Source organism: Magnolia sinica, chromosome 5 (assembly GCF_029962835.1).
Source record: "Magnolia sinica isolate HGM2019 chromosome 5, MsV1, whole genome shotgun sequence".
In the NCBI taxonomy this organism is placed as follows: Eukaryota; Viridiplantae; Streptophyta; class Magnoliopsida; order Magnoliales; family Magnoliaceae; genus Magnolia; species Magnolia sinica.
The window spans coordinates 22,380,365-22,407,607 of NC_080577.1; the positions used below are offsets into that span (position 1 = coordinate 22,380,365).

Consider the following 27,243-nt stretch of genomic DNA (forward strand, 5'->3'; position numbering starts at 1 on the left):
TGCCGTTGCAATATGTGGCACCTATGCCACATGTACAATCACATGTCAAGTACATTCAACCAACATTGTGGCTAAAACCTTACACAACAACGAATTAAATCTCTAAGTAGGCCGTGGCTCACTCCCTGAGTACACCATGGCTCAAATGAGTTCGAGCCAAGAGCCAAAAAAAATTAAGCTCTTTAGGTTCACTAAAACAGTGGCCATGTACAAAGTGCAAATTACACCTAATAAAATGCCCCAGTAGCCTTACAGCCCACAACCCACACCGTGCATGCACAAATAGTGCACGCCTAAGTTACCACAGTAGGCAGCTTCTTCTTCCGGTTTGCACCCATCCATCATTTCAGGTCCAGATCTTCATTAGGCATCCAAGTTAAAGTACCACACCCATAATGAATGTAGCAATGTCCATTTGGGTCATCGAGGTGTACCACCAGAGATACAGCAAACACCATCAAAACCCTGCATGTTATTTACATACAGCCATGCATATATAGTAACCACGCATTCACATACAAGCTACATAAAGTATTCGTCATATGTTATTCTACAGCATTACATTTTATACATATAACAAAAGAGGACCCCGGATGAATGAAAGACATCCCTCACTTTTCCCATCACAACCACCAGCAACTAGCCGTTGTTTGGCTTACTTACCAGACCGGAAAGAGCGGGCCAGTGCCACCCTCCTTATCAGGATCAGGGATACTCGTGTAGCAGTACAAGTGGTTGGCTAGCTCCCAGCTCCAGTCTTGCTTCCTTGAGACAGACATTGGAGGCCACCTGTTTATCCTCACATAGTGCTCCCTGATCCTCCCCTCATCCACGAAACTGGTCACAATGGAGTACGTGCATTCGTGACCACCCCATACTTTGTCTGAAGGATCTGCAGTCTGGGAGCCATCAGGGTGGAAGTAGCGGCGCATTGGGGGACCTGTGCCCTCCCAAGAAGGATCCAACTCTCGCCAATACACAGGAGCCGTCTGCAACAGATAAGTATGGTGTCAATTACCACAGTTGGTTTTAGAGGCAGTGGGTTTATAGTAAATCAAGATGCTCAAAAGCCAATTTGGAACTCAAGACGGTTTGGAGTAATAACGCTCGTGCCATTCAACCTGGCTTTGCTGCCAGGGTTAAAATAACCAAGGAGATTCTTCAGTAAAATACAAATTGTAGGATTCCAGGTATGTGAAGGTTATCACTGAAGAAACCCTAACAAGTAAAAAATTCCAGCCATTTCCCAGGAGACTGATTGCTGCAACCAGTTAGGACAACAACTTTTCCCTTGAAAGCATGACCGTTATTCTACGAGTTGTAGAATAAGCTTGTTCTGAAGCACTTGCTGGTACAGGGCCCGCCATGGTGTGTGTGGCATCAAAGTGGTGCCCCCAGAAATAAGCCATCCAACCGGTACATGCACCACAATGTGAATCTGGAGGCTTTTGGGTAGTTGCCATTATTTTCTATGGTGTGGCTGACCTAATGACTGGACATGCCTGACCTTGGGGGAATGCCATCATCATGGTGGCCCTACGCAGATAGTTGCAACAATTACAAGCAGTTGAATGAGCATTGCAGAATTAGATTAATCTACACGGTTGTAGACGAACAGGCCTCTGAAAAGCGAAAAACAAAAAAAACAAAAAACAAAAAACAAAAAAACAAAAAAACAAAAAACAAATTATGGTTGAAAAGAGGGGGTTGTAATGTCCAACCAATTGCCGGTGATGATTCCTCATCAAAAAAGATATTTCCACAAAAGAATATCACATCACAAAAGAAGACCCGCAAAAGGACATGGGCGTAGTAGTAAGAAAAGACTTGATGACCTATGGTCTAACTGAAGTTATGGACCTTAATGGAGTGGAATGGTGGAAATGGATTCATGTTGCCGACCCCAATCAATTGGGATAAGGCTTAGATGATGATGATGAAAAGAATATAACATCAACTTGGCTGGGTCAAACAGACCTCAATGAGCCATCCAAGCAAATGGATATATGACATCAAATTCTAAATCCTTGGTTGAGTGCCAGAGTTAATAATGGGTAGTGGAGTGCATGGAACAAACCTTTTTGAAACGAAATTCCCATATGTGATCGCAAAGGTCCTCCATCATGATTCGGGTCTGAGAACATAACAAGTTCTGGATTTGTTAGAATTTGCCTTCTATTCCATACCAAAAAAAATTAAGATAGTTGTCACATAAGACAAATACATTAGCATGTGCATGCATGCGTGACAAGAAAGAAAGCAAGAAAGAAAGAGAATGGCATGGACCGGTTGCCAATAACTAGCATCTGCAATTGGGGATGTAATGGTATCAGCTTAATTATTAAAGGGTGATGGCTGGGTAAAGTATCAATTTTGGTGCCAACGTAAGAATCTAATCGACATGTTCATCAAGTGTCCTTTATATTATGCTACAACTCGAACATAACCACTGTCAACAGCAAATGAGAGCTCCAGGTGGAAAAATCTATACAGTTGCTATACACGCATGAAATTATGCAACTGGCTGATAGATAGGACCATGGTATTGAAAAGAGATTACATAGTAACTGTATCAACCATTACATAAAGGAAAGCGCTGCCCCTATAATGCAGCACAGGGGTGAATCCATCTGTTATGGAAAAATAGACCGTATCATCTAATACACCTGTATTGGCACAATTATTGACACCCAAAAATGGCCTATGAAAGTTTTTATTTTCTATTTTTCTTTAGTCTTTCCACTTCTTTATTCATTTAAACCATGAAGAAAGCATAGAAACTAATAATTTTAAACTAGATTTAGGCCTATTTTGAGGATCCAAACACAATCTAAGTGGGATTCATGAACTGAAGAAGTGGGCCATTTTGGGAAATATCATAAGAAAGGATAAACCATCACTTCTTTTCATTTTTGGGATACGTGAACTGAAGCGGAGTGGACCATTTTGGGAAATATCATCAGGAGTAAACCATCACTTTTTTTTTCCACTTTTCCATTTTATTTTTTTTTGTTGTTGTATTTATATGTAAAGTGCTCTGTCCAACAAATCATGCTTGATTTAACATTCTTCACCAAAGAATGCCCCGTTATTACACCATCAAATACATGTCTACGACAAAACTAGCATGCATATTTGGGATCCTAGCATTTTTAGAATTTTACCAATAATTTTTTAGATTTTTTTCCCCAAAAAAAGGGGGCCATTAGAGGGCCATATCAGGCTCATAAAGCCAGAATCATATCAACCTGCAAGCTGGCCGATATGCCAGTCAATACCGTAATGTAATACCTTGGATAGGACCTTTAATGTTATCCTATTGAATCTTGAGGACCGTACTAACCATCAAACTCCATTTAAGATGTGTGGTCCATGTTGACCATCCAAATGTGATGTATGGCCTCAATGCATCAAGTAACCATTTGTATCATCATACCAATACAATAGCCTAAGCATATGCAAGCATCTCCTTGTGTCCATGGAGCTAGGCGGTGCTTCACGACTCGTAAGGGTCTATGCCATAGTCAGTTCTCAATTTTATTTGTCTATTTTATGATCTACGCATAGCACATTTCCTCTCCTTATCAGAAAGGTTTTCTGATTTAGTGATGCAGGACAATTAACTACTTGCTTTAAAAGCTCGAACTGTTAGAGTATGACAAATTAATCCCTTTATCTCATAGCCCAGGCCTTACATCTCATGGGTTAGGACCTCGGTCGAACCCCCTCGTGGGCTCGTAGGCCCCAAATCACATAGGCCACCCACCCCGAGTGTGTCCCCGCATCCCACGGGCTACCCCACTCGAGCCCGTTGTGAAATGCCCCTGCATTAATCATCCCTGGTGAGGAGTCTCGAACACGAGACCTCCCCCGTGGGCCCCAAATCACATGGGTCACTCACCCTGAGTGTGTCTTGGCATCCCACGGGCTACCCCACTAGAGCCCGGTTTGAAAATGCCCCTGCATTAGTTGGGACTGCAGATTGACCAGTATTGGTATCGAAACACGCATAATTACAACTACCAAAATAGAGTTTGATTTAATAAACATGCCAAATGCACCAGGCATCATGTAACTCTGACAAGAAATGAACATCACGAATGCATTAGCTCTAAGTGTTTTGAATAGCGCCCGTAGCGTAGCATGGCTACGACGCTACATAGCATTAGAAAATAGCGTAAATCCCCTGTAGTGTACGCTACAGGGGTCATAGCGTACACGTAGGGTATGTAGCGTACACTACGCCTTTTTTCCAATAAATGGTAATTATATTTTGCATTTTTTAAAAGGTAATTATAATTCATATTTTGTACTTAATACTCTCATCTTGTGGGATTTTAATTTCTTTTTGTACTTGTGACTAGAGGTGTACACGAACCGAGCTAGCTCGGTTAGCTCACTCGACTCGACTCGAAAAATCTCGATTCAACTCGGTTCGAAGCTGAGTTTGAGCCGAGTCGAGTTGATTTTTTGAGCTCGAAAATGAGTTCGAGCTGAGTTCAAGCTGACCCCAGCTCGACTTGACTCAGATCGAACCCAGCTCGAATCGAACTCGGATCGAACCAGTTCGGTGACTCGGTTACTTTGATATTGATGTTACTCACCAAGTGTTTGATGAAGTGACTCAAAGAAGTGTGGCTGGTGGCAAGGAAGGTATGTATAGGAAACCAACACCCTTTTTTTCTTGATTTTTATGTTGCTTAGAAGTTGTTTGATAAAATACCTGTAAAACCATTGTTGCTATCTCAAATACAATGAGATTTTGATGGTGCAATCCAGGTGTTTGTGAAAATGCTGCAATGGCGAACTCGGCTCAATCTTGGCTCGAACTCGGCTTAAACTGGCCCAAGCTACTGACCAAACCGAGCCAAGCTGCCAGTCAGGCTGGAGGACCAAGCCGAGCCAAGTTCGAGTTGAGGTCAGCTAGTGGCCGAGCTGCCAGGTTCGACTCGATGTACACCCCTACTTGTGACTTGTGATTTTAATTAGACAGTATTAATTATAGTTTGCTTAAAAAGTTGTTGATGTGATAATACTTTGCTTGGTTTATGTATGTGAATTGGCTTTTGATAAATGACAATTAATAACTTGTTTGAACATGCTTATACTAGAAAAAAAAAAAAATCATCTTTTAGGCATTTTTATATATTTTTTGTTTTTTCTTACCATTTATCATATTTTTTCTATTTTTTAATTAAAAAATGGAAGTATCGTGTAGCTTACGTACACACCACAAAAGGTTGAACACTATGTAACACGCTACTGCTATTTAAAACACTGGCTCAAACATCTAGGTATGTTGCATCAGGCAAATCAAATGCAGCAGTGGTGATAATAATGGTCTTGGAAAATGGGGAGGACACAATATTCAACATCATAAACCATATGTAGTTCAAAATTTACTCACACGTCTGCCATCCATGATAGAGAATGAATAGGCTGCCAACTTTGACATTCCCCTTGCCATCGTAAAGCGAGGAATGTGTGCCTTGCCTGACCACAATTCTTCACACTGAAACAGTGGGAATTTCTGCACAAATTAGCCTTCTTACACAAAGCCTACTTAGGACTACATAAAGAAAAGGCGGGAAAAAGACTTTGTAAGGTAAGTACATAAATAATGCTGTTAAAATCTGCATAAGATCTCTATAATGAGAATGTGAGACAACAATACATGTGTAAAATGCCCACTTAAAGAGTACATATAGCATATGCAAAACCAAGAAAACATCAGGTTTGCGAACAGGGGAGCATCTATTTCATACTGTTAGCAAATATAAACTGCTTGGAAGCAGGGGCAGGAGTGCAAGTTCGAAACACCAATTCAAAGCAAGAGCGGTGCCTGCGTATAAGGGGTCATCATCATCATCATTTAAGCCTTATCCTAACCAATTAGGGCCGGTTACACAGATCTATACACCATTTCACTCTATCGAAGACCTATCCAAAAATCTTCAGTATCTTCTAAGAGAAAAGGAAGAAGAAAGAAAGAAAAGAGGTGCACAACTTATGCTACCGAATTTTAAGCAGCCATGCAAACACTGAACTATTGGCTACCATATCATATCTATTGAGAACTATATTGTATTTTCTTATCAAAGCTCTTTGATACTTAAACTCCTAAAAGAAGCTGAGTGCTCGACATATGCAAAATGGAGCATCTACATTCAGGACTTACCCTAAACAATGGCTACTGAAAAGCCATTGCGTGCTAGTGCATTCATACGTTTCCAACAAAAGACCTTTTTCTTTTTCTTTCTTTTTTTCTTTTTTGGTTTAATAGCGATGAAATTGATTAAACCCATAAACGTAAAACAACTCGAGCCAAATACAAGGAGCCCAAACTAAGCGACTCTCTCCTCACTCACTCCCTAGCGAGTCTACGAGCCACTTCATTGACCTTTTGGCAAGCTGAGGAATGGGCTCCTAAGGAAGATGCAACTGCAACAATACAAAACCTCCAAAGCATCACTTGAAAGCCACTTCATAACTGGTTGGAATCTTCCTCGATAACAAGCTTCCCTGCTAGAAAAGGCAAAGAGGGGAGTCCCTTTCTGCAAGCAAAAAAGGAAGCCTTGACCAGCCTGACCATGGTTTTGAAATTTGGTAATGATGAAGCCGTAACTGTATGAGCCACCCCCATTACGTGACACACAGGTGAACAAGTCTAATACAGCCATAATGGCCATGTTTTCACAGAAAGAAAGAAAGAAAAAAGGAAAAAAAAAATAAAAATAACCCACTTTTTTCTAGTTTTTCTTTTCTTTTCTATTACGGAACGAGCTTAAAAACTCATTTTACAGTAGATCTAAGACTATTTTGGGGATCAAAACACAATATTTGGATGATATTTGATGAATCAAAGCAGAATAAACCATCTTGGGAGAAATTAAAGAGGAAAACTATCACTTTCTTCCTTTTTTTCATCTTTTTTGTTGTATTTCAATATAATGAGCCTAATCTAACAACCCATGCTTGATTAGGGCGTATTTGGTTGACTTCCAACAGGTCGAGCAGAGAGACAACATTCTTATGAAAGAATGGTCTGATACACCATTGAATACATGTCAGAAACATTTTAAAATAATAATTTTATATATATATATATATATATATATATATATATATATATATATATATAAAAAAAAAAAAAAAAAAAAACAGAGAGACATAGAGATTCGGGTATTTTACATTTTTTTTCCCTATCACATTGTTTTTGGGCATAGCCAATATGCCCCATATCTAAGAGTGAGATCTATCACTTTTTTTTATTACAGAGAGGGTGGATTTGTTTAGCAAAGGCACCTAAGCAAGAGGTCAAACATTCAGTGGGGTAAGAGCCTGCTCCACTTTAGGCCATGGAGAGGCCTTCCAGCCACTTGGATAAAGTGAACCAAAGGATAATTTTACTAGAAGTCTGCCACTAATATGTCCATTCCAAAACTTCTGGTCCTCGGCACTTGCATCTGAAAACCTCATTAAGCTTTCTCAAAAGACTCTTGAATGATTCTATCATGGTTGAGATTTCTTCTAGAAGTGATTCCACAACATGGAAGATGCCAACACTTCATAGGGATCATTAAATCTCACTTCTATTATGAGAAGAGATACAGTGACAGAAAGGGAACTACCAATGCCAGCTCATCTACCCAAGCCTCTCTCAAAAAGCCCACCTTGTCTCCTTTACCTCAATAGCCAATACCTTTACCAAAAAGGGCCGTACCCAGATGGATATAACTCTGTTAGTTCCTCAGAGACACTGCCTACCTTGATGATCACTTTCCAAGCATCCAACCCCAATCTCTTCACCAGATTCCCAGGGAACCATTCCCCTGCCTATTTGTCACATTTCCTAGAAATGAATTCCCTCCATGAACCATTGGGTTCTTCTCCAAATTTACACCACCTTGCCAATCACTTTCAAAGCATCCAGCCCCGATTTCTTGATGAGATGCCTGAGAACCATCATCCTACCTATTTGTCACACTTCCCAGAAATGAATCCCCTCCACAAAGCATTGGGTTCTTCTCTAAATCTCAACCACCAATTACCTCGTAAGGCCACATTCCTCTCAACTATTGTACCCACACTCTGCCTCCTTCGATTTCAGCAAGATCTTCACATCTTTATCAGTAGGAGAAAGTGTGGACTACACGTGACACATTCTACATCATGGATATCTTTCCATGGTACACAGTCACGTATTCCTAAGAGCTACCTTTCAAAAAAAAAAACAAACATATTCCTAGCTGTTCCTTGCAAGATCTCATTGCCAAACAGTTGCAATCATGAGGACTACATTGTTATTGTGGGTGAAACAAAACGATTGCTAGTTGAAGATTGTTTCTATTGGCCTAGCTTGAAGAAAGATGTTGGGACCATCATTAAGCAGTGTAGAGCTGGTAAGTTTGGCAAATGACGGAAGTAGAACACATAACGCTATTCAATCCCAATCTACTAGATGCTCCATGAGAAGACATCAATACAGACCAAGGCATTCTGTAACAGTAATGGTGGCTGTAACGGCCACTACAGTTACCATTACAATATAAGCCGTAATGACCATTACGTTTTTTTTTTTTTTATAGAAAACCTATAAAGAGCCATTACGGGCCATTATGGTTCATTTTTTCAGTAATGGCCATTATGAACCCGTAACACGTATTGATTGCCACCATTACCGTTACGTAACAGCCATTACAGCACACCATGATATGAACCTGTCTTCATGTTGTTGAAGATGACATGTGGATATGATTCCATACATGCACTGACCGATAGGTTTTCCAAGATGGGTCCATTTTTTCCTTGTAAGAAGAATTCAAACATGTTGCATATCACCACTATATTCTTCAAGGAGGGTTTTCTTTCATGGGACAATATTATTTTGTGAAATCAAGATATAAAGTTCATGGTTTGCTTATAGATTCTCTAAGTAAAATTGGAAGAATGTTGAAATATCTAACGCATATCATCCTCAAACAAATGGTCAAACATAGGTACTAGATAGGAGCCTCGGGAATCTCCTATGATGCCTTGTTGATGATCATATATCAACATGGGACCTTATACCACCACAAATCAAGTTCACATAACAATTTATTAAAATTGCATGCAAAAGATGGTCATTACCAATGAAAATTACAAGGAGGCAAGTCGATGACGTCTACAAACGCTTTGCTTAGTTTGGAGATGAAGTGATGATGTGTGCCTCAAGCTAGAAAGATTTTTATTTTATTTTTTGAAATATAACTTTTTATTGATTAAAGATCAAAGAATTAGAAATTGGCCCAATCATTACAAGAGAGCAGGCAACTGCTTAGAGTGGGAGACACCGATGCCCATTCAATTACATCACTTTTGTCCTGTTGAAAACCCCCATGATATTCCCCAATAAGTTGTTAAAGCATCTATTGCTCCTTTCCCACCATATCGTCCACAGGCCCATGAGTGATGCCATTCTCCATATTCTCCTACCTTGTCTATCCCTCCTCCATGCCATGAACAAAATATCTCCGAAATTGACTTTGGCGTCACCCATGCCACCCCAAACATTGTTAAGAACTTATCCCACACCCTCCTTGCAAACGTGCAATGAACAAATAGATGATCTACCAATTTGTTGCTCTGCCAACAAAGAGGACAAGCATTGATAATGATCAATCCCCTCTATCGAAAATTGTCGATAGTAAGCTCCTTGTTCCATCTCGCTAACCACAGAAAAGCTACTATCTTGAGGGCAATGCCATCAAGCTAGAAAGGTTCTCTATAGGAGCTTGTCAAAAGTCGTCAGCATCGGTCCGTACTGTGTCCAAAAAGAAGATTGGAGAAAATGCTACATCATCGAGCTTTTAAGGAATTAAATATAAATCCTATCTATTGTGTGGAAGACCTCACAGTCTATTTTGGACACCATGAAGAAGAAAGTACAGAGGAGAATGCTATACAAATACACGAGGTACCACAACGAGTTGACCAAGTTATTGAAGATCTGCTCGACAATCAGAATGTCTATGCAAAATTACCAGAGGTTCCTCGAGAAGTGGAAATGAAGGTCGGGATCTAATAGCATGTTGATCACAACAGATGATTTCTAGCACATCAACTTGAAGCTCTATGAGAGTATCATTAAAATGATGAGGACAAGCTTTTCCCAGCCAGAGGGAGAATTGATGCATCCAGAGAATCATTAAGCATGTGTACACAAGGAGGTCCAAGGGTGGACCCCACTTGTTAGCTGTTGAAGATGAAACCTCAAAGGCAATATCCAATAGGACTGTGGGGCTCACAAATCCAATGTATAGCCAAAAATATGAACTGATTTGACAGCAGGTCCACATAATGCGTCCTTTCTACTGTTTGTATGCAAACTATGTAAGTTTATATTAGGGTTTTGTACAACTGTACAGCCTTAGAGGTCCATGCAGTTGTGTATACATGGGTATTTGAGTAGTATCTCGACTCTGTAAGTGATTTCTTTGTTTAATTATCTTTCCTTCTTCCACAACAACTTTGGATACACATCCACAGTCCATTAATGGTTCTATTTTATCAATTTTGGCATCAAGAAGAGGATTGATCACTTTATGTGATTATTCATATACTTGTCAATTGATTTTAATTCCTTTTATTTGCTACATCACCCATCTAAGATGAGGTGTATACACTTTACAGTGTTATGGTTGACCATTGGAGTTAATTTCCTGAGTTCTAAGTTCCAAAGTAGTTGTTGTTATAAACTTAATGACATTGATGTCGAAGGTAATGACAAAACTTTCAACCCATGCTCAGTCAAGTGGAGCGTTGGATCTTCTCTATAGAAAGTCCAATAATCATCTGGTAAGTTCCACAAGCACTAAATCTCTCCTTCCACATATCTTTAATGTTTTATCCAAAACCTTTGTCTATGGAATACAAACACCAATACGCACAGACTCTATATTTGGAGTCTATTTCTCTTCGTCATATAATTGGAACTCAAGAATATGTTTAGACTTAGTGTAAAACAGAAATGGTAGTTTGGTAACAAACAAAATAGAAGTTCCAATAAATAAATGTACCTGCTTGAAATTGCTCCATTTCATCTCACAACTAGGACAACTACAGGTAAGACACAATGCATGAATCACAAAACGCACTACTGACCGTGCTCCAATCCACACTTGTTCCACACCACTACAAAACATCACATTAAGAGCAGAGGTATACTTAGCAAACATTGTAGAAGTCATAAACAACAACAAGAAAGAAACAACTTTCTAAATCTTGGGACAAGGTTACAACATGGCCTTTCACACAAAAAACAGCAAGAGAAATCTTTGATCAATTAAAAAAAGTTACTTCATGACGTGTTTCAGGCCCTATACAAATAGTAATAACAACATTAAGGTTTTGTTTGGAAACTATGAGATCTGAACCTTGCAGTATCAAACAATGCCTAACAATGGGCCCTCTATACTGCCATTTCTGCATGTGGTTGCTTTTTGTGTGATTTCTCCTGCAAAACCGCAAGGAGATGACAACCACATGGTGATGTGGCAATGGCATATAAAGGGCTCACAATTCAGAACTTGTCAGTTCTTGTGATATTTCTTTGGTTCTAAACATAGCCTACGTGTTCCCAATTGATCGTCCAAGTTATCTTAGAAGATAGACTCAATGAATAACTATATGTCCATGACCATTATACATGACAATAACAAAATCTCTGACTTCATCAACTAGAACTTTTTTAATAGGTAAGTTGGGCTTAAATCCCAAGACCTTAGTTGATGAGGAAATCAGAGCACCATTCAAGGTCTACCGGAGGAGGAGGAAATCATCACCAGTTTCCCTCTGGATGGATGACCACTACATGTGACCGAATGGGCCAAGTGGACCGTTTTGAAGACCTCACATGCATTTGATGCATCTTCAAAGACCCTACATTAAGAAGATGCATGTGGGTTGCATTCTTGGGGAGTCTGGACTGTTGGATCGAGTGCATGCATCGATCGTGCATCGATCAGACAATTGGATCTATTGCATAGAATGATCGGACCATTGGATCGTGCACGATGGACAATTAGACTACTCTTGATCGTGGACCACCCCATTGGCCACAAATAGTTTAGGATAGTCTAGATTTATTTGTTTTTATTAGTTTTTATCATTTATTTTATTATCTTTGGACTATTTTATGTTGTACTTGAAATATGGGTTTTTTTTATGAAAATCCTAGCCAACGACCCACACGTGCACGTGTGACCATACGGCCACACGTGCGAGCCCCTACGTTGGCCGTACGGTCTAGCCATTTTCCCTTTTGGATTCTCTTACCCCACATCAAAACCCCTAAATCCATTTCTAAAACCCTAACCCTAATCCTAGATCCCCTACTTCCGAATTTTCCCCAAATCTTCCAAACCCTAGAATCCCAATTGCCCTAATTAACCTAAAATCCAAATCCTCCAACCACTCAAATCCCTAATTCCCCTCAAGTAAGGCCCAAGCCTCAAAATCCCTAAGCCAATTGAACCGTCCGAACCCTAATTTCACATTTTCCCCAAATTCCTTTAACCTTAGGTTAGACTACATTCTAATTGAGCAAACCCTAGGTAATAATAGTTCCTTTTGAAATAGGCTTATTCCTATGCTAATAGGGTGTTCTCACATCCATTAGATCCTAATTTGTAGTATCCAATGATCACGCATGGTGTAGTTTGTTAATTGTGGCCTAGACTATTCATAGTTTCATGTTGGATTCTTGAGATATTTGATGATTTTGGTGTGATTTGTGAGTTTGATTATTTAATTTAATTTGTTGATTGATCTCACTTCACCATTTAGCCACACGCATGCGTCTTGCATCATTAGTGCTGGAAAAAAATTCCTACCTGCCATTAGGCTACTCAAACCACCCAAGACCTCGATGTTGAAACACACGTATTTGCCATTAAATTATATCAGGTTGATCATTATAATGTACTTACAAGCAATGTTCCTGATGAGGACATCCAAGCCCAAAGAGCATACCAAAGAGGAGAGCCTCAGCTGCTTCATCGTGGCTAGGTGATTTTCACATGGGACCCACAGGTGGGCCCAGATTGAGTTTCTAGCCATTCTAGAAGCCCCCACATGCATGTACGTGCATCTTTGAAGGCCTCACACTGGGAAGATGCATGTGGGTTGCTTAGTTGGGAGATTTGGACCATTTGATCGCGACGACACAATGATTGGATTGTTGCATCGTGTGGACAGCTTGATCGAACTGTTGATCAGGAGTCATCGTCGTCACCAAACATCATCGGATGTTATATACTTTAGAATTTTATTTTTCAGCTTAGATTAGGCGTTATTTCATATTTGGTACACTTAATTTATGTTTTGAGAGGTTTTGGACATATATAGAACAAAAAGAAGAGAGAGAGAGAGAGAGAGAGAGAGAGAGAGAGAAGGCAAAATTGTAATTTGGCAGCCCAAAAGCCTATTTAAGGCTTATACATTCGGCCCTTAGGGTTTTTTTATGATATACTTTGTAAAAAAGAAAAGAGTTCTTCTCTCTTTCCCATGTGTGATTCATGGAAAATCCCTTGTAATTAAAGATCTCTTGGTGTGATTCCAAGGTGGTGTGAAACCACAAGTTATCCTTTTCTCTTTTTCTCAACAACAAAGTATTTACTCTCCTCTTTTCTTCTCTTAGCTTCTTCTTCTTCTTCTTCTTCTTATCTCATCCCATACCCAATCCATCAACACCAACCCTAACCCATCTCACAACACTAACTCTCTCCAACCCAAACCCTCCATAGGCTTGACCATGCGGTCAACCCAGATCGTACGAACCAATCCATACAGCCGTATGGACCAGGCCGTACGGCCATACCTCCTCTACCCTTTTGTGATTGTTTCTTCCCCTTCTCCCCTCATCTAATCCTTCTTGTGGAAACCCTAATTCCCTAACTTAGAACCCTAATTCCAATTTTCCCCAATTGAAAAAAAAAAAACACCCTCGAGCTCCCCAATTGAACCCTAGGTCCCAAATTGATCAAATCTACATTCAATTGGCACTAAATACCCTATGTTAGATGGTAGTCTTAACCACCATAGGTTCTTGTTGAGCTTTATTTTGTAGTTTTGGACTGTGGGATTGTCCCTGGGCCCCAAATTTGAGCATAGTTACTGTTTGGGATTACTTCGATTTGTCATTAAAATGCTTTCATTTTGTACTTTAAATGTTTGCATAATTAGTTGAATGTTTGCATAATTAGTTGGCTAAGTTTAGCAATTCATCATAGTAGATCTCATGTCCTGCATCAATTCCGAGTATCAGTGATGTTATCAATAATATCATTGATATTATCGGTAACGTCAGCTCAGGGAATCGAAGAAAATACCATACAATGGAGATAAATATTTTGGTACCTATTTATAAGCTATTTACAAGAATAAAGGAGAGTAAAACTTTAGGAGAGAGTGATTGAGCAAAGATTAAGGCTTGAGATGAATGATTTAGAAAATTAGTTTGGATTTATGCTAGGAAGGTCTACCACAGTCTTCATTGACATAGAGAAAGCATGCAATAGGTCCCTAGAGAAGATCTTCTGGGAGTAAGAAAAGAGTCTGAAAAGAATATTTTGGCATGATTAAGGATATGTATGAGGAATTAGTAACAAACTTGAGGATCACTAGTGAATAGATGAGTTTCCAATTATTATAGGCTTACACTATGGGTCAAACGGGCCCTTAGATTCTAAAGCATCCCTAGATAGTTCTAGCCTTGTGTTTACCTCCTCCCTCACCTCGTCAATCAAAACTATGTCATCTACAAACAACATACACCAAGTGGACCTGTAGTTCATGAGAACGAAGAGATTAAGAAAGATCTTGCTCATAGAATTTGAGCTGGGTAGATAAAGAGGAGATGGGCCTCAAGAGTTTTATGTGATGACCACATACCGATCAAATTGAAGTGGAGATTTAATAGGATGGGTATAAGACCAGCCATGCTTTATGGGATAGAATGTTGGATAGAATGTTGGGCAATCAAGGAAGCACTTGTTCATAGGATGTGTAGCTAAAATGAGAATGTTGAGATGAACGAGTGGCAAGATGTGGAAAGAACGAATTAGAAATGAATGCATTCAAGTGAACTTAGGAGTAGGATAGGTAATAAGATGCAGGAAAGTAGACTGTGGTTTGGCCATGTGCAACAGAATCCAAGAACAACAACGGCTAGGAGTGATTTGGTTCAAGTTGAAAGATCTAAAAGGGCAAGCGGTAGACCCAAAAGGATGTGGGTGGAGGTAGTAAGAAAATAATTGATGGTGTATGGCTTTAACTGAGGATATGGTCCTTGATAGAATGGAATGGCAGAACAAGATTTGTGTGGCCAACCCCAATTAGCTTGGACAAGCTTAGATGATGATGATTGTTTCTTTGCTTTCTCCTTTTAACCTAACCAAGCCTCACACGTGGAGGACATCATCAACCTCTCCTACAAGTCAACCAAACGTAATAACCAATAGCATCATGCTTGATTAATAAACAACAAAAGAAAAAAACAACCTAAATTCATGCAAAGTAATGCCTTAACAAACTCCATAACTTCCATTTTCTTCCCCGTGGCCTCAGTCCATTACTGCAGTCTTAAGCACCAATACCTTCCATTAGCTGCTGTTGCTTGTGTGAGTTTTGAAGTGCCACGCATTTGCGTGGAGCTCAGTTGGGCATTTGCTGTGTAAAATGGTCTCTTTGCTACATTGTGGAGCATCTGGTTGTAGAGAGACTAATTTTCCAAGGGAAGACATCATCGGCTCGGGTTACATCTAACATGATTGGGTGACTCTTGTATGAATGGGCCAATGTGGATTCAAGATTTCATGGCATTCCCCATATGTTGTCAAATTCAAGCTGGGAAAAATCTATTCTACTTAACTGGAAGCAGGCCTCCTCTGTAGTTAATTGGACTGCTGCTCCTGCTGGCTCCATCAAGATGAATTTTGATGGGCGTTCCATCAGCAACCTTGGCCCTGCAGGAGTGGATGGGGTTGTGTGGGACCACAATGCTGTTACATTGGCTGGGTCCTGTGGTCCTATTAGGATTGAGACACAAACTTTGCTGATGTTAAGGCCCTACTGCAAGCTGTAAAAGTCGCAGTACACCATGGTTTTAGCCCTACTAACATTGACAGGGACTCATCAAATGTGATCTGTTATTCTACTGTCTCGTGCTCACGAAGAGTTTCCGATATGATCTATGAGGTCAGGGACTTGCTCAGAATCTTTGTTGTTTCTTTCTCACTAGTCAATGGGGTGGCTAACTCTGAGGATCCTAGCCAAATCAGGAGTTGCAGCATCTACTTGACTGAGATAAGATCTCTCTGCCCGTGTTTTAGCTGCTGTTCTTGAATTTTCTGTTCAGTTTCATGCTCAGGAGTTGAATTAAATCCATCTTCATTTCCCTTTTTCCCGGGCTGTGTTGTGTTACCTCCTTTGTAATTTGCCTCTTGCCCCCCTTTTCTTTTGGCTTTTTTCAATAAATTAAATCCATTCGTCAAAAAATTCAGAACAAAATCATGTCATTGACAAGCAGAGTTCCAATATCATGTGAACATACTTCCTCATCATGCTAAAAAGACACCAGTATACTTCACAGCTTCCATTGCTCTTCCTATTTCATAATTCTATTGCACTTCCTCGTGGCCTCGGTCCATTGATGCTCTGCTTACACATCAATATACCTTTTGTTGGCTCCCTTTGCTTGAAAGAGCTCCTAAGTACTAAGTATTTCATAAAGAAGTACGTATGTGGCAATCACAAGGGTGCCTATTACATGTGAACTTCCTCATCATGCAAACGACATTCATGCCATCATATCTTCTGTGATAGCAAAGAAGAGATAGAAGAACTTTCAGAAGATGAGAAAACTTAGGATGGAAATTAAGAAGGCAAAATATAACACTAGATTGAGGGAGGAGGTAATTAAATGGAGGCAACGGTCTCAGGTAACTTGGTTGAAAGAAGGTGATAAGAATACGAAATTTTTTTCATGCCATGGCAAGTGCTCGAGCTAGAGCCAATAAAATAAAATGCTTAATAGTAGAAGGGGAGAGAGTTGAAGAAAAGGATAAGATATGTGCAGCAATTGTTAAATTTTAGAAGGATCTTCTAAAAAGGGAAGATTGGGTGAGACTGAGGTTTGATAAACTTTCTTTTGCATCCCTTTCTTCTGTGGTGGCGGAGTCTCTTGAAAAGCTGATCTCGGAAGAGGAAATCAAGAAGGCGGTCCGGAGTTGGGGAGGGACAAGACACCTTGGCCAGATGATTATCCAATAGCTTTCTTTCAAATCATTTGGTAGGTGGTAAAACAGGACTTGTTTAAGCTCATAAATGAATTTTCTGAGCATGATTTTTTGGAGACTGATTAGTTACAAGATTTTTGCAAAAATATTGGCAACCAGATTTAGTGGGGTCCTTAGTAATGTGATTTCAAAATCTCAGGGAGCTTTTGTGAAAGGTAGACAAATTGCAGATAGTGCATTAATAGCTCATGAATGTATTGATGCTTGCAATAAGAAAGGAAAAAAGGGTGTTGTTTGTAAGTTAGTTTTTGAGAAGGCATATGGTTACATGGATTAAGATTTTCTTGATTATATGCTAGGGTGGTTGGGATGTGGGGAGAAATGAAGGGCATTGATTCAAGTTTGTGTCCAATCGGCAAAATCTTCAATGTTGGTAAACAGTGCACCAAAAGGGTATTTCTCAGCTTCTAAAGGCTTGTAGCAGGGAGATCCATTATCTCCTTATTTGTTTGTGGTGGTGATGGAATCACTTGGTAGGATATTGGATCAAGGGGTAGTAGCAAGTTTGATGGAAGGATTTCAAGTGGACAATTCAGATTTTCAAATATCTCATCTTCAATATGCGGATGACACTTTGCCATTATGTGAGGCAGATGAATTGAAAGTTGAAAATCTTCTTTCGAGGCGATTTTGGGCTTAAAGGTCAACATTGGCAAAAGTGAACTATTAAGGGTCAGTCTCTCAAAGGTTGAGGTAGAGGTTTTTTAGGTTCGTTTTAGATGTAGGGTGGGTTCTTTTCCATCTTCATATCTCGATCTTCCATTGTGCAAAGGTAAGCCAACCAAGCACTTATGGGATAAAGTGGTTGAGAGGTTCGAAAGAAAATTGGTATCTTAGAAGGGGAAATATCTTTTGTTAGGAGGGAGCTTAACATTAATTAAATCAACTATATCAAATTTGCCGATTTATTGTCTATTTTCAAATGTCCAAAATCAGTTGTGGCTACGTTATAAAAAATACAAAAATTAGGCAAGATTTTCTATGGCAGGGATCAGAAACGAATCATAAATTTCATCTATTAATATGAGAAGAAGTTTGTAAATCGATGGTTCAAGGAGGTGTAGGCTTGAGAAGTTTGGAGATAATGAACTTGGCCTTGTTGGGAAAGTGGGTATGGAGGTTTGGGGTTTAGGAGGGTAGTTATTGGAGGGAAGTGTTGGGTAAAAAATATGGGATAGAGGAAGAGGGTATATTGGCAAAATCGTCTTCTTTGTATAGGGCTTCATCACTATGGAAATTGGTGAATTCATTGAAATCCAAGGTTTGGGAGGGGGTGGGCTTTTCATTAGGTAATTGTAAGAAGATTTGTTTTTGGCAGGACTTGTGGATTGGGGATTAAAAACTAAAGGTTGTGTTTCCTCTTTTAGCAAATGTTTCCTTAGTGCCTAATCTCTTAGTTGATCAGTGTTTTTCTATTCATGGGGAGGAAATCATTTGGGCGCCGCTTTGTAGAAGGCACTTGAAAGATGAATGTGATCAATTGATGATTTGTTGCCACTGGAAGACCAACCTGTTACATCTATAAAAGGATGGCTCATTGTCTATAGACACCTTGTTGCTGTGGAAAAAAGCTCCAAGGGGTGTTTGATTTTTCATTTCCAATGTAAATACCCATAAATAGCAAATTATTACTTCTAAGCCCTGTTTGAAAGTCAATTATTTCCGCTTCAAAAAGTGGTCCAAAAAGGACTAACTTAAATTTGTGGGGCCCACCATGATGAATGTGACATATCCATGTTGTCCATCTGTTTTACCGGAACATTTTAGGGCATGAGCCCAAAAAAGAGGCAGGTCCAAAGCTCAAGTGGCCCACACCACAGGAAACGGTGGTTGTAAAACATCCACCGTTGAAAAGTTTTTTCTTCCTAAGGCCCACAAGATTGTTTATTTGTCATCTAACCTGTTTATAAGGTCACATAGACATGGATAAGGGGATTACACAAATATCAGCTTGATCCAAAACTTCTGGGGCCCCCAAGAAGTTTTTAACAATAGGCGTTCAATTCCCACTTTCCTATGGTGTGGTCCACTTCAGCTTTGGATCTGCCTCAATTTTGGGCTCATGCCCTAAAATCAGCTGGCAGAACGGATGGACGGCGTGGATATGCCACATATATCACAGTGAGCCCCACATGAAATTCGCACCCCTTGGTTTTAGCATTCAAAAAGTAAGTTGTCAGCGTCTGCATTGAAAATGGTGTGGGAATTACAATGGTAATTAATTATTGCCTATTTACAGGGATTTGTAGAGGTCAATTCGAAAACAAACAGCCCCTAAGCCACATTGTGTAACGGTCAACTCTCACATAAAATTAGGAGAATCTTCAACTCCTCTCACATAAGGTTGGCACTTATCCATTCCAAATGCTGTTGAATGCCCACTCAGATCTGTCAAGGTAAAGCCAAGGTTTGGTGGACACACCTACTTGTTAAGTCTTCCAAACTAAATTTTGAGAGCTCATCTTTTGACATCAAGATTCATACAATATTGTTGGTGGTTTAGGAGACGACAAGGGGTCATTCATGTGTATTCTTCAAGAGCATCAAGATGGGAAAAGGCTGCCAAAGTGGATGCCTTATCTCCTACAGAAAGCTAATGGATCTAGCTTATGAATTTATCAGCCCAGTAATTGTGGAAGCTGACACTGAAAATGTCATATTGTGGGTGTCTAATGAGGTATCCGGGCCTCCTTAAGTTGAGCTTAAACATTGTGGTTACTCATATAGGAGAGAGGCAAATGGCATTGCCTTGGCTAAAGAGACTAAGAGAGTGTAAGCCGATTGACTCGTTGTATTGTCCTGCCATTTGATTCTGTTTTCTTACTCAAGCTCTCTGCTAATTCTTTAAAAAGAGTAAGAATGAGAAGAAAAAGTTGCTGATGCACATAAAGATAGCTTGTTACTACAGATCTGGAGCTCTTTGAAACTGAAGTTAAGGTGTACTTATAGTACTTATAATTTTCAGATGCTGTACTTGTGACTGTCTAGCATGGTAAGTCATGTAGCCGAGCTATCATGGGTTGTGAGCATTGTTTTAAGTATCCCTGATTTATCAAAATATCCCCGATATTAACCGTATCTCCAGCTCGGTGATACCAATAACACTGGCAGCAATACCGATAACATTGGTAGTCTAAAAAATACCAAGTATCGGCGATGTATCACTAAGCATCACTAATGTATCAATATCGCCAATTTAGCACCACTATTTTCGACTGCATAAATTCCAGGTGTCACTTATATCACCAATGTATCGATATTGCCAATATTTTCGACTATGCAAATTTCAGGTGTCGCTTGTATCCCAAATGTATTGGTGAAATTAAGTAATATCGTCAGTATCAATATCGCCAAAAAGCTGTTTACAAAAAAGATAAGAAAAATCCATTTCAAAATTTTTATGGCCGCATGGCCGTATGCAGTGTTCAAATTGTCGATGATCATATCAATCATATCGCGATATTATCGTTATCACAACATGGGTGATATCAAGATCATAATCTATCATTTATTTTCTAATTGTCGACGATTTCTCAATGAAATATCATGTGTTGTCGATATTCTGAAATATTGATAGATGTTTGGATGGAAGGTTGGATGGTTGGATGGATATGGGATAGTTGGATGGATAGACGATCTGGATGGGATGGTTGGATGGATAGATGGGATAGTTGCATAGATAGATGAGATGGATGGGATGGTTGGATTGGTTTCTTACAATAGCACATGTTTTTTGGCCCCCATTAAATGGGAACTTATTCTGCAAGCATGCCTTTAGCAATTTTTTTTATTCCTAAATATGCAAATATGTGTATTTTAGCATCTTCTGAAGTTTCACAGAAAAATTCCATTGTTTTCTCCATGTTTCCCCACATTTCCGGTTATTGGTGATATCGATATTGTTTCTGTATCCCCGGCTAACAAAACTTGTAGCGATACCGATACTTTGAACACTGGTTGTGAGAAGTCTAACAACAAGTATCTTTATGTTATTTGAGTATCCACTTATGTAATTAATCATAAGACGACAGATGGCCTGCTAACGAAGACATGACACCAAATGCATGACAGTTTATGCGCCTGCTAGACAGGCTCAGCAATACCATTGGCAATTTAAGCCTAAAAATGGGACTGAGCCCTGAGGAGTTTTTTCCATACTAATTCGAGGCCAGAAAGGGAGAACACTGCTTCCCCATTGCTGCTCAAAGAAATCTTCTTCTTCTTCACATAATTCCTGCTCTCTTCCCTCTTGTTCTTCATGCTCTTCATTCATTCAATCTTTTTTCTTTTTTCCTTTTTCTTTTTTTAACTGTAATAAGTAGAGATTTTATGGAAAAGGAGGAGGCCCAAAGGCCGCCACAAAGCAAAACCATTACAACTCAAGCACATTACAACCTAATTCCTCCCAACATAATGGATTTCTGACTAGACTTGGAGAAGACACTATCCCCAAAGCTTCTACCCAAGAGCAAACAAGCTGTTTGACTGTTGATATAGTTTCCAGGCTTGACGCACTTTATTATTTAAAGTGCAGTTGTTCTTCTCAATCCAAACAGGCCAAAGGATAGCTACAAAGTACAAAGCAGAGCCTCGAACAGAGCAAACACTTGTGCCTAGGAATACGCATTCTCCAAGCCGCCACAAGCTGCAAAATGGGCAAAATGGAGGAAAGCTCTTCATTCTATCTTACCCTCAAATATTAGATAAACCTCTAAGAAGGGAACTCAAGAAAGGCCTCTGCCGGTATACCAACAAGAGAAACATCTAGGACCTTGTTCATATGTTTGCATGTCTCCCTCAAGACACATAAAGAGGTAAACACTGATAAGTACAGCTAGTCCAACATCGGATTCTCTTCTTCACACAAGAACATGGTTTCAAATATCAGTTTCTAAATGCAGCTCGCCCCAGGACCAAAACTAGTACAACTCGTACAAACTTATTCTGATTCACTTGGAGTCAATGAGGGTGGGCAGTACCCGATACCCAGTTGAAAAGGCATTTGAAGATATCTGAACCATGCAATAAAAATACACATTGGGATAAGCTGCTGCTTAGTTGAAAAAGTTGGGCAGCCCAATAATCCAGAGGTTGTATTGTTGCTTTGTTAGAGAGTTGAGCATGGGAAAAATCAGGTACTGGAGAGCCAAGATGTCTAATAAATTACTCCATCAACAGCATTATTATCCCATTGGAAAGCCGCCCAAGCAAAGGATAGCTCTCTAGTTCTAGCTTAGGAGAGCACTAGAGATGTGTCATATTAACTAGATATTTATCTTGTTTCTCTGTATTGTTTTCCTAGCACCATACAAGCTCATTTACAGTAATCAAATTTATCAGATTGGAGAAACCAATCCAGCAAACCTGATAACTGAATCCATGATAGTATTTGTTGATGTGCATCCACAATAACCGCAATGCACAATTTCAACACCATCATGCAAAATTGACACGAGAAATGGGCTCTCAATGTGGGAGAATCTATCTCTATAGAGAACATACTAATCTCTTTTATAACAATGGACATATACATCCTATATTTGCAAAGGATAAAAACAAGATATGTTATACTACATATAGGTATGTATGAGGCTGCGCATAGCACAATTACAGTACTCCACAGGAATACAAAAAGATGAACTCCTCTAACAATAACAACACAATGAAATGATACTAGAGCAACCAAATGAAAGAGCGGCGGAAAATGATAATCAAACTAAACGTGTAAAATAATGAAATTGAGCAAGAAACCCCACAAACAACAGAAGATAGGAACGAACCAGAACCCACACGAATTGCAGGAAGAAAAACATGTAAAACAATGAAATTAAGCAAGAAACCCCACAAACAACAGAAGATAGGACAAACCAGAACCCACACGAATTGCAGGAAAAATCAATCTCAGATCACTTGAATAAAATAAATGAAAGAAGATCAAAGAAAAAATAATGCCCAAGAGAAAATTCATCAAACACAAGATAAAACAACCAGCAGATGGGTCCTTACTCCACGGCTCAGCAGACTCACAAGAGTTTCAACACAGAGGTCATGGGTTCGAGTACCCATTGTGGGGTGTGTGTGTGTGTGTGTAAAATTTATAATTCAAAAAAAAAAAAAAAAAGCAGACTATAATTGGTATGACACAAAACTCATAAAAACATAAAAATTCAGTCCAAAAGAATTAAAACGAAACAAAAACCAAATAAAAGGGAGGGCATAAAACCAGAATTCCAGAACCCGACAATGAAAGAAAACCAAATTTAGATAGTATCCAGTTGCAAAGCAAGCAAAACAAACAGGGGAAAAAAAACTCACAAGAAAGTGAATGAAACTTTAGGCCAAAAACCAACAAAACAAAGTCAAAAAATTGCATGAGAACAAAACCCCAAACCCTTAAAAATTGAAAGAAATTTACAAGATTGAAAAATTAACAATACAACGACAAGAGTATTGAACAATTTTGGTAAAAACGACACAAAAACCATTTTATTTCTCAACAACAGGACAAAGAGCATGCAAATTAAAAATAAAATTGCAAGAAAAGCAAACCCAATCAAGTGTCATGCAAAATTCAAAAAAAAAAAAAAAAAAAAAAAACAAACAAACATAAAAACAATGCCATCCATCAAAGAAAAATCAATTCAAAGTTATAAAACCAGAAAAACAAGAACCAACCTTACCAAAAAACAAAAAATGCAGCAAAAGATTCAATTCAGCAGCGATGAGACAAAGCCACCTCACAAAACCATGAAACCCAACCCTAATTCTTCAAAATTCAAAAGAACAGAGATAATAACTAGAAGAGATACGAACACGAAGAAGCCTAATGTAGTTTCCGGGTTCGCATTCCACCACACAGACAGTAGAGTAAACCCGCGTTCAAACCAGTTGCAATTGAAAGCACATCCAAACACACCAAAACAAACAACGGCGACGATGATGATGACGACAACAAGAGAGGGAAAAGACCTGGACGCTCCAGAGCAGATCGCTGGAAGCGACTTCATGCCATCCATGCGAAACGAGAAGCGATTGTGCCACGCTGCGTGCATCGAGATGGCACAAGATCATCGTCAAGATGTCCGGGCCAAACACCACCAGAGGATCCCTAACATCGGAATCCTCTATCTCTTCTCCCTCTTTCTCCCTCGCCCTCTTCTTCCTCCTCTTCGCACTCGGCATTCTTCCGCCGTTGATGACTGGACCGAGGGGGAATGATGGCTCCTCCGACGGATCGGACGGCTGCTGATGGTGTCGTCCTGGCTCGATATCCACCATTGAGACGAGATACCTACAAAAGGAGGCGGAAATGTGGAAGTAGTCTTATATTTATAGCTTCTTCCACAAGAGTAGGTGATTGAGTGGTGGTTTGGAATTGTGCCTTCCTGTCAACGGTATTACGATTATGCCACGCCCAGATGGGCACGGATGGAAACGGAGGTTCGGGAGCGGATTAGATGCTACCGGGCAACACGTTAGTGGGCGTTTCCTTCTTCACCGTGGGGGCCACCTTAATATGTTTGTAGTATATCCGCGCCGTCCATCTGATTTTCCAAATAATCTTAATGCATGGTTACAAAAATGAAGCATATTCAAATCTCAGGTGTATCACACCATACGAAATAATGGTAATCCAATGTTCACCATTAAAAACTTTCTAGAGCCCATTGTAATGTTTATTTGCCATCCAACCTGGTGATAAGGTTATACGGATCTTAATAAAGGTAAAAAAACAAGGATTAGCTTAATCCAAAACTTTCATGGCCCCGATATATATAAATTAAGATGGGCCCTATATTGAGGAAAACACCCGGGTTATACCTAATCGGCTCTCTTTTTAATGGAAAGGGCGAGACTTAGATTGGCCGCTGGCCCCACCCTGCATGATGCTACAAGTACCGGTGAATTTGATGGAACCATGGGCGGACGAGAGAAATGGCGCGTACAAAGCATGGGACGCGGATTAGCTACCGACAGTAGCGATAGTGGCTACCAAGGTGACGTCACCAAGTACCGTGTGTCCCACCATGATGTATGTTTTGTATCCACACCGCTCATCCATTTTGAGAGATCATTTTAAGGCATTAGCTAAAGAATTTGTCATATCCTAAGCTCGAGTGGACCCCACCACAGAAAACAGTGGAGAGGGTGACACTCACCGTTAAAAACTTGCAAGGGCTACAAAAGTTTTTGATCAAGCTGAAATTTGTGTTTTCCCTGATTTAATGTCTGTGTTATGTCTGTGTTAACTTATGAACAGGTTGGATCTCAAATAAACATCACTGTAAAGCTTATAAATGTTTCAACGGTGAGCATCACTCTCTCCACTGTTTTATGTGATGGGGCCTACTATATATTTGGATCCGACTCATTCTTTGTCTACTGCCCTGAAATGGTCTCTCCAAATTAACGGACGTTGTGGGTACAAAACATACCCCATGAGGGGGAACTTAGTAACGTCACTTTAGCAGCAAGTAAACCCATCAGTATCTAATCCGCGTCCCAAAGCATGTTCCAAAAATGGTAGTGACCCTTTGTACCGATGGAAAAGTTCCATGCGGCATGCACCTTACTAAGATGATTGTGTTTTATTGCCAGGGTGATATAACCCCTACTACGCCCACTCATGGCAACCCACCCATTGATTGGGTTATACCATGATGAATGAAGAGAAAACATAAATATTAGATTGATTCAAGACTTTTGTAACTCCCATTGAGCTCTTAATAATGAGGGTTCAATCACCATTATTTATTGTGGTGTGGTCCATTAGTGATTTGGATTTGCTGGGCTGCTAGGTCATGTTGAGCTTGTTTGGTCCATGGAATTAAATGGTATTGAATTATATTAGATGGGATTAACACTATTATTACACAATGATTGCATGTCTAGAAATACTATGGTATTTGGCTATTCAATTTTATATTTGTGATAAATTTTATTGGAACGTGGAATTGTAATCAGCAAACCAAATTCACAATAAATGTTGATCACTTGTACACTTATATAACCAGAATGTCACATGTAAAAAGTGTATATGGATTGATAGCATGGATAAACACATGTATCAACATGGGGCCCACATGTGCAGTAAATTTTAAAATCTACATAAATTTCACATGAGACCAAATACAATTTCATCCCACCTAATCCGAACCTTTTCCATCCTCCCCAAATGCACGATGGAATCTTCACGGGACCAAATGCAATTACATCCCACCTAATCACATCTAATACTATGCATCCTACACTCCCTAAAATGAGCTGGCAAAATGGATGGATGGCGTGGATAAAACATATACATCATGGTGGGTCCATGGAGCTCTACTAACACCGACCTTGGTGCTAGAAGGGGTCACTACTAAATTTAAGTACTTCAAAGTTGTTACACCAAGTATGTTCTCTAACTAGCTTGATTTTTCATAGCAGCGTACGATCCAATCAAATTTCGCTATGTTGTACCTATATGGAGCTCAATATAGGCGAGGGCATGACCTAGTTTGAGCTTGAAATGGCATAAATCATGCGTTGATCCTAACACCATGTAATTGGGTGGTGTTGGGATGTGGTGGCATTTGATTGAGTCATGTGCTTCAGATGGAGGAAGGGTCATGAAAAACATGTTTGAAAGTTATTAGGACAAGTAGTACTTAACCACGCCTATGTCTAATAATGGCACATGGTCCAATGAAATCTCATCACATCCCAACATCATATTGTAGTGATCACCACACAATTAGAGTTCAAATGTCCCAACATCATAGTGTAGTGATCACCACACAATCAAAGTCTAAATGAAAATGGATGAAATAGACTTGAATTGCTTGGTGGCTTACCCAATGCCAAGTAGCTCAGTGGTATTGGGATGCAATGGGATCTAATTGAGCCACGTGTCACCGTAAAA

At 39.6% G+C, this 27,243-nt stretch overlaps 1 protein-coding gene across 5 annotated transcripts; it reads right to left on the bottom strand.

The window, feature by feature from the left end:
* Positions 1-470: 470 nt before the first annotated feature.
* Positions 471-24,658, bottom strand: LOC131245738 (F-box protein GID2-like). Of its 5 annotated transcripts, XM_058245407.1 has the most exons (5): positions 24,309-24,449; positions 11,061-11,175; positions 5,408-5,512; positions 2,078-2,134; positions 471-989 (listed from the first exon to the last, which is right to left on the bottom strand). In XM_058245407.1, exons 1-5 carry the CDS (start codon positions 24,389-24,391, stop codon positions 660-662), a joined length of 690 nt encoding a protein of 229 aa, XP_058101390.1. In that variant the 5' UTR covers positions 24,392-24,449; the 3' UTR covers positions 471-659. The 5 variants fall into 5 exon arrangements, with proteins under 5 accessions (XP_058101390.1, XP_058101386.1, XP_058101387.1 ...); XM_058245403.1 differs by lacking the exon at positions 11,061-11,175 and having other exon boundaries at positions 5,408-5,530; positions 24,309-24,657; XM_058245404.1 differs by lacking the exon at positions 11,061-11,175 and having other exon boundaries at positions 24,309-24,655.
* Between the last annotated feature and the right edge of the window lie 2,585 nt (positions 24,659-27,243).